Raw genomic sequence first — 14,695 nt, 5'->3', positions numbered from 1 at the left:
ATCAGAAGATAAAAATGATTGTTGTTTAAAGCAACAGAGTTTGGGGGTGATCTGTTATACAGCAACGATATCCAGAAAAAATATTTAATTTCTGGATTGTGGGATTATGGGTATTAACAAATACTTTCCCATGTTTTCCAATATTTCTACAATGAGAATTTATTTCTTTTATAATCAGTAAAAAATTCATTAAAAATAGTAACATGGTCTAATATTTTTTCACTTTATCAAGGGAAAACTGGGGCTAAACGTGAATTTGGGGATTTCAACTAGCCTTGGAGAAAAAGCTTTCTATGCAAGATTTATTAGACACTGGAAAGGGTTAGGAAGATAAATTTAAATCTGTATGATGGAAAGTGGTGGATTTGGAATGAGGAAACTTGGAAATGAATCTCGGTTTTCTGGGTGACCTTGAGCAAGCCTTTGCTCAAATTCAGTTTTCTATTTTGAAAAACGCAGCTGGCTGCTTACGGAGGATAACACCCACCAGGGCGCCTGGTCCAGAAACGGCGCTCTGTAAGTGGGAGGTGGATCCTGTCTAATCAATGCCAATTACAAGCGGGCATCTCTGCAGGCTTTGGGGAGGGCGCGCCCTTCACTGCCACCGGAGGCTACAGTTCTAATAATGAAAATTGCTTGGAAAAGAACCTCAACTTTTAAAAAATAATAAGACGCCCCCCCCCCCACACCACCACACCACCCCCAAGCAAACCACTAAGTGGCTTTTGCAACGGTCCTTGCCTACGACCCCGGGCCAGGACTGGAGCCTCTAGTTTTGCGCGTCTCAGGGGACCCCCAGCCGGGCCGGGTGGCCACGAGCCCGGCATGCAGCGACAGAGGCGGACCGACGGGGAGCGGGGCCAGCAGGAGGCCGCGCGGTCGCGGGGGCCGTGTCCTGGCAACCCCGGAACGCGCACCGCGGAGCAGCAGGCGGCCGCGGCCCTCTCGCCCTTGGCTCTCGGCTCCTGGGCAATTACGTGGCGGGCGGGTGCGTTGGTCTCGGCCGCATGCTCCACGGAAGGCCTCCGAGCGCAGACCCGGGACTCCCCTGGAGAAGAGGTTAGGGAGACCCAAAAGTGGAAAAGAAGGAGCGAGGTCCCGGGTGGGCGGGACAGCGACCCCCGCTTGGGCCGGGGGCCAGGACTCGCTCGCTGGAGCGCTGGGGGCGCATCCAAACCAGGAAAGCTGGAGGGAGGAGGCGCGGGTTTAGAGGCCAGAGGTGGTCGACTTTCAATGGCTTTTGGAGTTTGTTTTGACTGGTATCGTTCTTACAAGGGTCTTCTCTTTATCTCCGGGTTGCTTTTACTATTTAAATTAGACGCATGCATAGATGAGACCATGTACAACTGGAAACGGCCCACCTGGCTGCTGTCTCCCCTCCATCTTGAGCGCCACCTACGGCAGAGAGCTGGAGAAGGTTCCAGAGAAAGGAGACACTGGTTTGGCCAAGATGGAGAGCAGATACGGTTGAGTTCTAAGAAATCTGGATGGCTGGGTGTGGATTTGGTTGCCATACCCAAGTAAACTGTGGCCAGGGAACACCCACTGAAATTTAGAAGGAGGCTAGTTTGGGGGCAGAGAGAAAGAACTACTCATGTCTGTATTAACCCAAGGTCTGAATGAGGTAGAAATTCGCATAAGTTACCTCACTGGGTCTCATAACAGCTTGAGAAGTGTATTATAAATGAATAAATGGAGCCAAGAGTTGACCTGCCCTGGGCTTTAGTTAGTAGATTGTGAGCCTGGGATTTGACTTGAGTCTGCTGCTCCCAGAGCCTGTGTCCTTTCATTTTTTTTCCTTTGTTCAGATATTAGTAGATTTGTAATTACTGTTAGTAATCTACTATTAGTAGATTTGTAGTACTGTTTGTGGGATGGGACAGTTCAGGTGGAAATTATGAACAGTGCCAGGAAAGGTTTAAGTTAAATAATGGCTGGTAGCTCCATAACTGGTTAAGGCTGAGAAGGATGTTTGAGCGCACCTTTGCCTTTAGGGAACAGTGTCACGGATCAGAACAGTCACAGTGTCCCAGAAAACCTCTGGGTGAGTCCATACTCAAGTTGTCATTTGCCTGTTATAGGTGAGTGGCCTGCAAGCTGTAAAAAGGGAGTTGTAAAATGTTCTGTCTTTGCCCCATCAGAGCTTAGCTTGGTCCCAGAATGATCTCTTTCTCCTTCAGAGTGGGAAGAGAGGAGGGAGGTACAACTCACTTCACCCACCTATGAGCTGGGACTAGTAAGGAGGAGGATCTGGAGCAGGTAGAACTATTAATATTAATTGTCCACATGCATCTGGAACAGCAAGGACAAAAGAGTTCTGGGATTCTAACTTTAAGCTCCAGATCTTTCTGCAGTTTCCCGTTTGGCTTGGGGTAAAGGAGGAAACTGCTGTTTTAAGGGTGTGTGCTAGGGAGCTTCCATGTTTCTGAGTTAGGTTCCCTTTTCTGCTGTGTAGATGTGTCCATTCAGGAGGCTACATCCGGGTTCAGTTTAACATGGAGTCCATGAGTTTCAGGAAGGAAGGGGCTCCACAAACCGTTTGAAGATGAACATGCACATGTGTGTGTCTGTGCATTTTCCAGCAGGGAGGGCCCATTGCTTTCATTATTTCTCATGGGGGAGGGGAACGTGATCCAAAAAAAATGGTTAAAAACCACAGTCCTAGAGCCTTAGGCTGCTTTATGAGCACATAAGCAGGGGTGGGAAACTGAGTGTTTGGTTAAAAGGTATCCACATCAAATTAATATGGCTTGTTGATGTATTATTTTTGTCTGCCAGACAGAGCTATTGTGAAAATCAGCTGAGATGACAAGTGCTATGGTTATGTAAGGTGTTATTCCTGCCTAAAGAAATGGAAATAATTATCCTGAATTCCACAGATGGTATCAAAGAAACAGACTTTCTTCCAAACTCTCCTTTCCCCCCTAAATTCCTTTCTAGTCACCGGAACCTTCTCTTGGTCTTTTTGATTGCGTCATCTTTTCTTATGTCATGGTGTTTTAGAGACTTATTAGAATTTCCTGGCTTAGAGCTTACTTGACATTTATTTCATTTGAATAATAATGTGCATGATAAATGATGAAACTTTCCAGAAGGCTGTTCCTCTTTAGTGTGTTTGTTCCTCCCCACAACCTTATGAACCAGATGAGGGAGAGGGCCAGTCCTGGGAGCTGGGTGTGGAGAGGTAATTGACTTGCTCAAAGTAACAGGACAGTACCCTAGGCAATGGTGTAGTATCAGTATCCGAATGGAAGGATTCAGACTTGTAGTTCCAGCACTCTTCTCCCACCTGAGGAGGGGCAGGGAGGCATCTTGAGGCCATGTTTAAGTGTCTGCAGCTTGGTCAGGTGCGGTGGCTCATGCTTGTAATCCTAATACTCTGGGAGGCCGAGGCAGGTGGATCGCTCAAGGTCAGGAGTTCGAAACCAGCCTGAGCAAGAGCAAGACCCCGTCTCTACTAAAAATAGAAAGAAATTAATTGGCCAACTAAAAATACATACAAAAAAAATTAGCCGGGCATAGTGGCGTATGCCTGTAGTCCCAGCTACTTGAGAGGCTGAGGGAGAAGGATCGCTTGAGCCCAGGAGTTTGAGGTTGCTGTGAGCTAGGCTGATGCCACGGCACTCTAGCCTGGGCAATAGAATGAGACTCCGTCTTTAAAAAAAAAGTAGTGTCTGCAGTTCATGTTTGAGATTGAGTCACTTCTATAAAGATCCTGTAGTCAGCTTGATCTGGAGAGTGTGCTGTTGCTTGTTTAGCAAAGAGATTGCTCTTCCCATCCTTGCCTGTAAGACAAGCCTTCTCTGTTACAGTAGCCACAGGCCACTTTCTGGAGTGTTGCCACCATAAAACTTATTAAGCAAGCAAGGAAATATGCTAAAGTTTTAGGTGTCATTTCACTGTTTGCTGCACAGTGTCATGCAATACATTTAAATTTTGCTCCTAGAGAACACAATAACAATAAACAAATAAAAAAACCTTGTGAAAGGGGCCTCCCTGATATACCCATAGTGCCAAACAGTTCTTGCTTTGGTGAACTCTCAAGTCCTGTAATGGCAAATACATGATTAAAATGTTTATATACTATGAAAAGGCAGCCACTGTTAAGACCAGTGGGCAAAAATTGTCTTAAGTAAATGATATAATAAGTACCTCAGAACTCAGCATGCAAGTATCAACCTAGAAGACATCTCTGGCCCTGATTTCATTGTTTCTTCACATCCCTGTACATACATTTCAAACATTTTTCACAGATACATATCTGGAAGTGGAACCATTGAGTCAAACAGAATGCACTTCTCATAGGCTTTGGAGGACACTTCTGGCCAAATTGCTCTTCAAGAAGATGGGGACATTCCCACCAGCAATGTACAGGAATGCCGTTCCTCTAAGCTCTGCCGAACCTGGGTATTTGCAAACTGGTAGCAAATAATGGTTTCTCGTTTTAAAATTCAGCTCTTTAATCATTAGTATGGGTGAAGTTTTTTCTCAAATTGCCTGTTTGTATGTGGGTGTTTTTTTGTTTTTTTTTTTTACCCACTTTCACAGAAAGCAAGTTTTTTGTTGTTGTTGAGTTACCCGATTGTGTCTTTTGCCCATTATTTTCTCTTTGGGCATTTATTTTCATCTTATAAACTTATAAAAGCTCATGATTTGTAATGACTGCTAACTCCTTTTTCTATCATGTAAGTTACAAATTTTCCCCCAGTTTGTAGTTTGCTATGGAAGTTTTAAATGTATATATATAATATATATATGTTCACATTTATACCTCTTTTCCTTTATTTTGCCTGTATTTGATATCTTTCTAAATAATAATTTCTTGACTCTGAAATTATATAAACTTTCACTGATCTTTTCACTTTATTTTAGTTTTATTTTAATTTTTACATGTATCTCTATAATTCATCTTGATTATTCCATTTTGGGGTAAGATATTTAATTTTATTTTTATTCCAATGGTTAATTAGTTGTTCTAGTAATACTTTCTGAACAATTCATCCTTTCTTCACTGAGATAAAATGCCACTATTATCATATAATATTTTATTCTATGTATGTTTTCTATTATGTTTCATATTTTAAAATTATTATTATTATTTTTTTTAGAGATGAGGTCTTGCTGTGTTGCCCAGGCTGGTCTCAAACTCTTGGTCTCAAGTGATCCTCCCACCTCAGCCTCCCGAGCAGTTGGGATTATAGGCATGAGCCATTGCACCCAACTATTTTGTTCTATTGATTTATCTGTTAGGGTTTGTGTCAGTACCATCTTGATTATTGTAACATTAGACTACATTTCATAAATTATACTCTATAGCTGTGTAACCCTGAATGAGTTATTTGACATTTCTGGTACTTAATTTCCTTATCTGTAAAGTTATTTCTATTTTATTTGTAATTAGGGATGGCTTCCTTTTTATTTCTTTTCTTTTCTTTTTTTTTTACTTTTTTGAGACGTGTCATTCTGTTACCCAGGCTGGAATGCAGTGGTGTGATCATAGCTCATTGCAACCTTGAACTCCTGGACTCAAGGGATCCTCCCACCTCAGTCTCCTGAGTAGCTAGGACTACAGATGCATGCCTGTGTGGCTAATTTTTAAATTTTTTGTAGAGACAAGGTCTTGCTATATTGCCCAGACTGGTCTCGAACTCCTGGCCTCAAGTGGTCTTGCTGCTTTGGCCTCCCAAATTGCTGGGATCACAGGCATGAGCCTGGCCTCCTTATTTCTTAAATTGAAAGTTTAGCTCAGTAGTTTTAGAGTCTTTGTTTTTGAACACTGTAACCCATCAATTCTGAGTGGACACTTTGTACAGTATGCCTCTCTGAAGTTGGGTTTGGGTGTTACCAGTGCTTTGGGCCCTGTAGCAGATGTCAAGTAGTTGTCATAGTCTTTCTGTGTGAGCACTGAAGCATGCAGAATGCGTGTCCATAGCTTAGAAGAAAATTCCAGAGGCAAGAGAGAAGCTCTCATTTAAGAAATGCTGCAACACTCATGCTCTTGTTGCACTGATGACAGCTTTAGGTGGGAAATGCGGATATCTGGGATTGAGTTGAAAAGTAATTTGGTTGTCAGACTTTTGAATGTGAATAAGGTTTAAGAATACCTTAACAGGCCGGGAGTGGTGGCTTACGCCTGTAATCCTAGCACTCTGGGAGGCGAGGCGGGCGGATTGCTCAAGCTCAGGAGTTCGAAACCAGCCTGAGCAAGAGCGAGACCCCTTCTCTACTATAAATAGAAAGAAATTAATTGGCCAACTAATATATATAGAAAAAAATTAGCTGGGGATGGTGGCGCATGCCTGTAGTCCCAGCTACTTGGGAGGCTGAGGCAGGAGGATTGCTTGAGCCCAGGAGTTTGAGGTTGCTGTGAGCTAGGCTGACGCCATGGCACTCATTCTAGCCAGGGCAACAAAGTGAGACTCTGTCTCAAAAAAATAAAAATAATAATAAAAAAGAATACCTTAACCAATTTATTCTGCTTATATTTTCCTTAATTATATATGCATATGAGTATGTGATTAAAATCCATATCTAAGTAAGTCTAAAGGAATGCTTCAATAAGTATAAACAAAATTATAAGTGATAAAGCATTGCATCATAGTTTAATTGGCAGCTTTTGTTCTTTGTGGTATATGAAATAATAATGTTATTATAATTGATGGTGTCATATTCAGCGAAATACAGTATCTGCATTTAAGGCTCCAAGTTTCTAATTACTACTTTAGTTGAATCCCACAAGTTTTGATATATAGTACTTATGTTCATTGATCATTATGCACGTCATGATTTCCATTATGATTTCTTCTTTTGTATGAATTATTTAGAAGTGTGGTTTGAGTTTCCAAGCTTATGGGTGTTTTTTGGCTGTCTTTTTATTATTGATTTCTAATTGTATTGCACTGTGGTCAGAGAGTGTGGTCTGTGTCATACTTGTGTTGATACTTCTTTTGTGGCTTAGTATGTGAGTGGTTGCTCCTTTGGCTGCTGGGGGCCTGTTGTCTCCTCCTCACAGCTCTGCTGGGCTGGACTCCATCCCAGCTGCTCACACCTCAAGCAGCCAGTTGCTGCTCTAGGCTTGGGGGCATGTTACCAGGCAGCACTTCCCCCACTTGGCTGACCCTAAGAGCCACCTGAAGTGCTTCTTAAGCACAGTGTTTTCCAGCCTGTAAGTCTGGGTCATAATCCTGGAAACTTCATGTGGAACAAGTGCCCCCAAGGTGATTCTCAAGACTGGACACATTCAGGAAATTCTGCACAGTTGGGAACCCAAGTGGAATGGGATAAAATGCAGTGCAGTGTTGGAGCTAGACTTGAAGAAGATCATTGCCAAATGTGAGCTTAAGAGCTACCAGGGGAGGAGGACTTAGGAAAAATACAGGTTCCAGGCCGGGCGCAGTGGCTCACGCCTATAATCCTAGCACTCTGGGAGGCTGAGGTGTGCGGATTGCTCGAGGTCAGGAGTTCGAAACCAGCCTGAGCAAGAGCGAAACCCCGTCTCTACTATAAATAGAAAGAAATTAATTGGCCAACTAATATATATAGAAAAAATCAGCTGGGCATGGTGGCGCATGCCTGTAGTCCCAGCTACTTGGGAGGCTGAGGCAGCAGGATTGCTTGAGCCCAGGAGTTTGAGGTTGCTGTGAGCTAGGCTGACGCCACGGCCCTCACTCTAGCCTGGGCAACAAAGCGAGACACTGTCTCAAAAAAAAAAAAAAAAGAAAGAAAAGAAAAATACGGGTTCCCAGGCCTCACTTGGAGAGAGTCTAATCTCTTTCAATAAGTCTGACATGGAATTTGAGAACCTGTATTTCTAACAGGGCTCCCAGGTAATTTTGATGCAGAGAGTCCCTGTGCCAAGCCCTGAGAAATCCCAGAAAGGGAGGATTTTGGAGGGAGGAAGTAGCTCAGCTGACCTTTAAGCTTTGTAGAGTCACAGGCAAAGTTCTTTTAAGAGTGAAGAGTTTGGGCCAGGAGCCCATGCCTGTAATCCCAGCACTTTGGGAGTTTGAGGTGGGAGGATCTCTTGAGGCCAGGAGTTCAAGACCAGCCTGGGCAACATAGCAAGACCCTGTCTCTACAAGCAACAACGAGAACAAAAATTAGCCAAGTGTGGTAGTGCATACGTGTAATCCAAGCTATTTGAGAGGCTGAGGCAGAAAGATTGCTTGAGCCCAGGAGTCCCTGGCTGCTGTAGTGAGCTATGACTGCACTACTGCACTCTAGGCTGGGTGACAGAGTAAGATTCCATCTCTCAAAAAAAAAAAAAAAAAAGAATGAAAGAAAGAAAGAAAAGAAAAGAATGAAGAGTTTGGAAATAAGATTGGGACTTGACAAGAGGGGAAAAGATATGATTCACTTGCCATATGAATTTGCGAGGAAACGAATACAAAACTGTCTAAGTGGCAGTCCTACTGACAGATGGTGGGGGTTTCACAGGGCACATGGCTTACACTGTTCGGTCATATCCATCAGTTCTGCGTGCACAGATTCAATCAACCATAGATGGGAAAAATTTTTTTTTTTTGAGACAGAGTCTCGCTCTGTTGGCCAGGCTAGAGTGAGTGCCGTGGCATCAGCCTAGCTCATAGCAACCTCAAACTCCTGGGCTCAAGGGATCCTACTGCCTCAGCCTCCCGAGGAGCTGGGACTACAGGCATGTGCCACCATGCCTAGCTGATTTTTTCTATATATATTAGTTGGCCAATTAATTTCTTTCTATTTATAGTAGAGACGGGGTCTCGCTCTTGCTCAGGCTGGTTTCGAACTCCTGAGCTTGAGCAATCCGCCCGCCTCGGCCTCCCAGAGTGCTAGGATTACAGGCGTGAGCCACCGCGCCCGGCCTAGATGGGAAATATTTGAGAAGAAAACAACACTAAAAAATAACAGTACAACAATAAAAATACAAACTAAAAATAATGTAACAACTATTTATGTATCATTTACATTGGTATCGGGTATTCTCAGTGATCTAGAGATGATTGAAAGTACGGTACACAGGAGGATGTGTGTAGGTTATATGCAAATACTGCTCTGTTTTATATAAGGGAATTGAGCACCTGCAGATTTTGGTATTTAGGGCGTCCTAGAACCAATCCCCTGCAGATACTGAGGGACAACTGAGGCAAGATATTATGTAGGCAAATAGTGGTCAGTCTGAAAATGTACTCAAGAGTCATAGAAGTTTGACTTTTATTTCTTATAATTTTCTTATAACCCGAGGTTACATTGTGTCTATTGAGCATCTGTGCTCTATGAAGTTATGCCTAAAGAAATACAATGTCTATTCAACTGATGCGTTTTTTTTGTGTGGCTGGACAAGGCATGCAACTCTACAAAACAGTAAGAGAACAGCCTGACTTGCAAAATATTAATTGTATATCAGAGTGAAGAAAATGGGTACGTGTCTTTATCTGACACTCGTTGGCTTTCAGCACTCCCTTACTTGTAATTGTGGGTGATTGGGAGTTATAATTCTTTTTCATTTAGTCACTCAAGCATTTATTGACCACCTACTTTGTGCCAGTCACTGTTGTAAATGCTACTAAGATGAATAGGAAGTGTGATGAGAATGCATGGAAGTTTCTGAAGGCAGTTCTTTGGGTTGTGATCACCAGCTATATTCATCAGTCTTTCTATGAACACATCCTCTGGAAAATTGTATTGAGGTGCTCAGTATGATGTGATATATAGCTTGATTCAAACCTTATGTCTTCCACTTAGTTTGGAGTCGTGAACTGTGTCTGTGTGTAAGCAGGCTAGTATAGTGGTTAGGATTTCAGGCTCTGGTGTCACAAGCACTGTGATCGAGTACGGGCCTAGAGGTTTATTTTCTAAGTAAGCATAGGCATGTTGCTAATCTTCTAAGCTTCAGTTTCCTTGCCTGCAAAGTAGGGATGATAAGTAGTATCTATGTCTGTGGGTTGTTATAGGGATTAAATGGGATAATGAGTGTCAAGTGTTGACATAATCCCCAGTACTCAGTAAATGCTCAACAAATGTTAGCTCTTTTTATTATTTTTTTTATTTATTTATTTTTTTTGAGACAGAGTCTCACTTTGTTGCCCAGGCTAGAGTGAGTGCCGTGGCGTCAGCCTAGCTCACAGCAACCTCAAACTCCTGGGCTCGAGTGATCCTTCTGCCTCAGCCTCCCGGGTAGCTGGGACTACAGGCATGCGCCACCATGCCCGGCTAATTTTTTATATATATATCAGTTGGCCAATTAATTTCTTTCTATTTATAGTAGAGACGGGGTCTCACTCTTGCTCAGGCTGGTTTTGAACTCCTGACCTTGAGCAATCCGCCCGCCTCGGCCTCCCAAGAGCTAGGATTACAGGCGTGAGCCACAGCGCCCGGCCGTTAGCTCTTTTTAGAAGAAATATATTTATAATCTAAGAAGCAAGATAGAGTGGTACTTTCAATATTGTAATTAAATGGTAATATCTATGTATTGCAGATGCTAAACACGGTGATTTTCTGGAATCTAAGGGATGCTTTGCCAGTACGCCATCCCTTGGCAAAAGGGTCAGTTTCTCATCTTCTGTTGAAACGAGTTCAAGTGCCAATGAGCCTCTGGGCCTCCCCAGCCTGTCTGCTCACCTAGAGTAAGTAAGCCTCTGCGGAAGAGCTGTCACTGTTGGGGGAAATTCTGACCAAGAAGACAACGGTCTGAGAGGTAGCATGGCATGCTTGGCTAGAGCATGGATTCTGGACTACATTGTCTGGGTTCAAATCCCAGCTCTGCTACTTAGTATCTGTGTGAACTTGAGCAAATTACTTCGCCTCCCTGGGCCTCAGTGTTCTTATCTATCAAATGGTGACAATACTGTATATACCTGAATATAAAACTCCAGCCTAGACATAGCCCCAAGTTTCAAATTGATATATTTAACTGCTTTCTAGCGATCTCCATCTGGATGTCCCACACGCCCCTCAGACTCAACATGCCTTTAATGAACTTATCACCACCCATCCCCACAGACTAGATCCTCCTGTATCCCTTGTCTTAGTTGATAGTCTCGGTGTTAATGCAGCTCCAAGGGTGTAGACTCCTAGGTCACACTCATCTCCTCCCATTTATCCAGTTGGGGATCAAGTTCTAAAATATCTTAGACATCCATCTCTTCCACTCTACCTATATTCCCACAGTCCTCTTCTGGGGTCTGATCATCTCTTGCCTGGTCCACCATAATACCCTCTATATTAGTTATCCACTGCTGCAAATCCCCCAAAACTGAGTGGCTTGAAACAACAAACATTTACTAACTCACATTTTCTGTGGGTCAGGAATCTGAGCGTACCTTAGATGAGTTCCTATGGCTCCTATGAGATTGTAGTCAAGGTGTTGGCCAGGGCTGTGGGCTCATCTGAAGGCTCAACTGGGGGAGGATCCACTTCCAATCTCGCTCACATGGTTGGTGGCAGGATTCAGGTCCTCACAGGCTGGTGGGGCTGGTAGCTCAGTTCCATACTGGCTGCCACCCAGAGGCTTCCTTCAGTTCCTTGCCTCCATGTAGGGCATCTCACGGCATGGCACCTGGCTCTCCCCAGCAAGCAAGGAAGAGCACACACCAGATAGAGCCATGGTCTCTTTGTAATCTAATCTTGGAAGTGACATCCTATCCCTTTTGCTTATCCTGTTTGCTAGAAGTTTGGCACGTGTTTGTTAGAGTCACTAGGTCCTGTCCATGCTCACTGGGCAGAGATTACAGAAGGAATAAATACCAAGAGGCCGGGATCATTGGCAGCCATGTTGGTGGCTGCCTACTACACTCTCCTAACTGGGCTCCCGGACTTAAGTCTTTTTTAAAACTTTTATTTATTGATTTTTAAAATACGTGCTGCCAATAGGATTAAGTCTTATGTTCTTAAAGTCCATTCCTCACATAGCTTCCAGAGTTTTCTAGAACGGAAATTGGACCCTATGTGACCAGGTCATGTCCTTGCCTGCCATTATTCAATGCTACCTCATGAAAGTGTGATAAAGAAGAGTCCAAGCCCCCTCACAGGAAATACAAGTTCTCCAGATCTGTCTTCCTTCTCTTCTCCAGCCTTTGCTCCAATACTCCTGCCGCAACCACATCAAATTCTTCATTTCCCTGCTGTTTCTTCCTTCTATGGAAGGAAGCTCATGCTATCTTTTTTTTGCCTGAAGTGGCTTCCCCCAGTGCCCTTGCTTGTGTTCACATGTTGTAGGAGCTGCTTGGCTCCCGCCGACTTCCTCTGTGCTATGCCCTCTGTTCTGGGGAGCTGTTTTTCTCACCTTCTCTATTCAGTTCTGAATGGGAGCTGCCATCTTCTTACATGACTCCACTTCTTGAGTGTGATTGATTTAAGGGAGGGCACATAATCCAAGCTGAACCAATGAGAGCCTTCCCTGAAATGTTTCACCTTGGAGATGGGGGTTAAGACTGGTTGGAAGACTGTGTGAGAATTTGAATCTGAGACTGTCAGTTGTCTTGTTGGTCTTGTGAAGAAGCTCATAGGCAATTGGTAAAAGCAAAGCCAAGATGTCAAGACAGGCATGGACCAACAGGGGAGAACAATAGTTCTGGAGATGTTGAGCTCTGATTCCAGTTGTCCCCAGCTATACCTTCATCATTGGAACCAATACATCCCTGTAATTGTTTAAACATGGTTTGAGTTGGATTTCTGTCACTTCCACTTTAATTAATATATGTGGCAAATGTACACCCATCTCCTGAGGCTCAGCTCAGGCTAGCCTCCTCCATAAACTATTTTCAAACATATCCCCTCAAACCTAATTGCATTAGGTGTCCTTTCTGGGCGCTCCTTGTATTTCCTGGAAAGGTTGCTATCACAACATTTACCCACTCTTCCACAGTCATCTGTGTGCGTTTCCATCCCTTCTTCCCCTAGACCAGGTGTCCTCAAACTATAGCCCACGGGCCACAGGCTGCCCGCCCAGGACATTTATCTAGCCCGTCAGGTGTTTTTGCTGCCGCTGCCTGTCCTGCTTAGCAGCCGACTCGTCCCGGGCCCACAGTGCACACTCTCCAATGGTCTGAGGGACAGTGAACTGGCCCCCTGTTTAAAAAGCTTGAGGACCCCTGCCCTAGACCCTTGTGGGCAGGAACTGTGTTGAATCATCTTTGGGTCCGCAATGTCTAGAACAGTGCCTGCCACAAAATGTGCTCATATAAATGTTTGTTGAATACATGAAGCAGGTGGATACTTCTTAAGTTCTTTTGGAAAATTTCCTTTATCCTTGTAATCTTTCCTACACAGTTGTTCAGCAAAGCCTTTCCCCCCTCATATTTAGGAGAGACATATTTTATTCCAGTGCCAAAATGATGATATATTCTGAACAGGAGGGTGCTGAGTTAGTGAGCTAGGGCTCTCTTCGATTTTTAGTCCATGTAGTCTAGAGTTAGGAGATTTGGGCTGCAGATCCAGCTCTGACCCACCCTGTGGAGGTGTGAAGAAACCTTTTTGTTGGAGAAAGTCAACTTCCCTGAGATATCCCATTTCCTTTTCAAATGGAAATGATGCTTATTGACCCTACCTACATAACAAGATTGTTATGGAACAATCAAGACAAACAGTATGTAATTGCTTTGAAACTATTCAAATATAAGTGTGATGCAACATTATGAAAAAAAAATCCTATGGCTTGATAACAGATAACTATACCTGAAGACATTGTCCAAGGCCATCTATCAAGTGCAAAACCATTGAAACCAGAAGTGATTGCTTTTTCTGCTGACACCCACAGCAGTTCGTTGTGGGCCTTTTTAACTGCTAGAAAATGCAGAACAAAACACAACACTCCCCCATTATAACTGTTTCAGTCTTGGTTTGTTTTGTATTCTTGCTTTCTCTTCTCTGTATTCTTATTGATTTTTTATTTGCATTTAATGGTTTTATTGAACATGCATCTTTTTTTGGCAACAGATTTATTGAAAATTATTTCACATATCATACAGTTCACCCATTTAAAGTGTACAACTCCACGACTTTTAGTGTATTCACAGAGTTGTGCAATTATCACCACGATTGATTTTAGAACATTTTCATCATCGTAGGAAGAAATCCATAACCGTTTAGCAATCACTCCCCATCTCCCTTGTTCCCTTAGCCTGAGACAACCATTAATCCACTTTTTGTCTCTATAGATGTGCCTATTACGGACATTTCATATTCATTGAATTATCAATATGCAGTCCTTGGTGTCTGGCTTCTTTCGCCTGGCATAATGCTTTCAAGGTTCATCCATGTTGTGACGAATATCAGTATATCATTCCTTTTTAACAATTGTAGTAAAAAATATATAGCATAACATTTGCCATTTTATCCATTTTAAGTGTACAATTCTGTGGCATTAATTGCACTCATAATATTGTGCAACCATCACCACTATCTATTTTCAGGACATTTTTATCACTCCAAACAGAAATTCTCTACCCATTCAGCAATAACTCAACATTCTTCCCTCTCCCCAACCCCTGCTAACCTCTAATTTACTTTCTGTTTCTATGAATTTACCTATTTTAGATATTTCATTTAAGTGGAAGCATACAATATTTATTCTTTTTTATCTGGCTTATTTTGCTTAGCATAATGTTCTCAAGGGTCATCGTAGCATGTCTTCAAACTTCATTCCTTTTTATGCTGAATAATATCACATTATATGTACATACCACATTTTGCTTCTCCATTTGTATGTTGATGGACACTT

The 14,695-nt window shown here is 43.0% G+C and overlaps 1 protein-coding gene across 1 annotated transcript in view; it reads left to right on the top strand.

Moving 5' to 3' along the window:
• The first annotated feature begins 901 nt into the window (after positions 1-901).
• The window catches only part of SPATS1 (spermatogenesis associated serine rich 1), a 35,716-nt gene continuing 21,922 nt past the window's right edge, over positions 902-14,695 (top strand). The window contains exons 1-2 of the mRNA XM_076002748.1: positions 902-1,059; positions 10,454-10,601. Of these exons, the coding sequence (XP_075858863.1) occupies positions 1,008-1,059; positions 10,454-10,601 (200 nt within the window). The 5' untranslated portion in view covers positions 902-1,007. The remainder of the gene's footprint in view (positions 1,060-10,453; positions 10,602-14,695) is intronic.

Source organism: Microcebus murinus, chromosome 5 (assembly GCF_040939455.1).
Source record: "Microcebus murinus isolate Inina chromosome 5, M.murinus_Inina_mat1.0, whole genome shotgun sequence".
In the NCBI taxonomy this organism is placed as follows: domain Eukaryota; kingdom Metazoa; phylum Chordata; class Mammalia; order Primates; family Cheirogaleidae; genus Microcebus; species Microcebus murinus.
The sequence above is the reverse complement of the archived record's forward strand: the minus strand, read 5'-3'. Positions and strand labels throughout refer to the sequence as shown.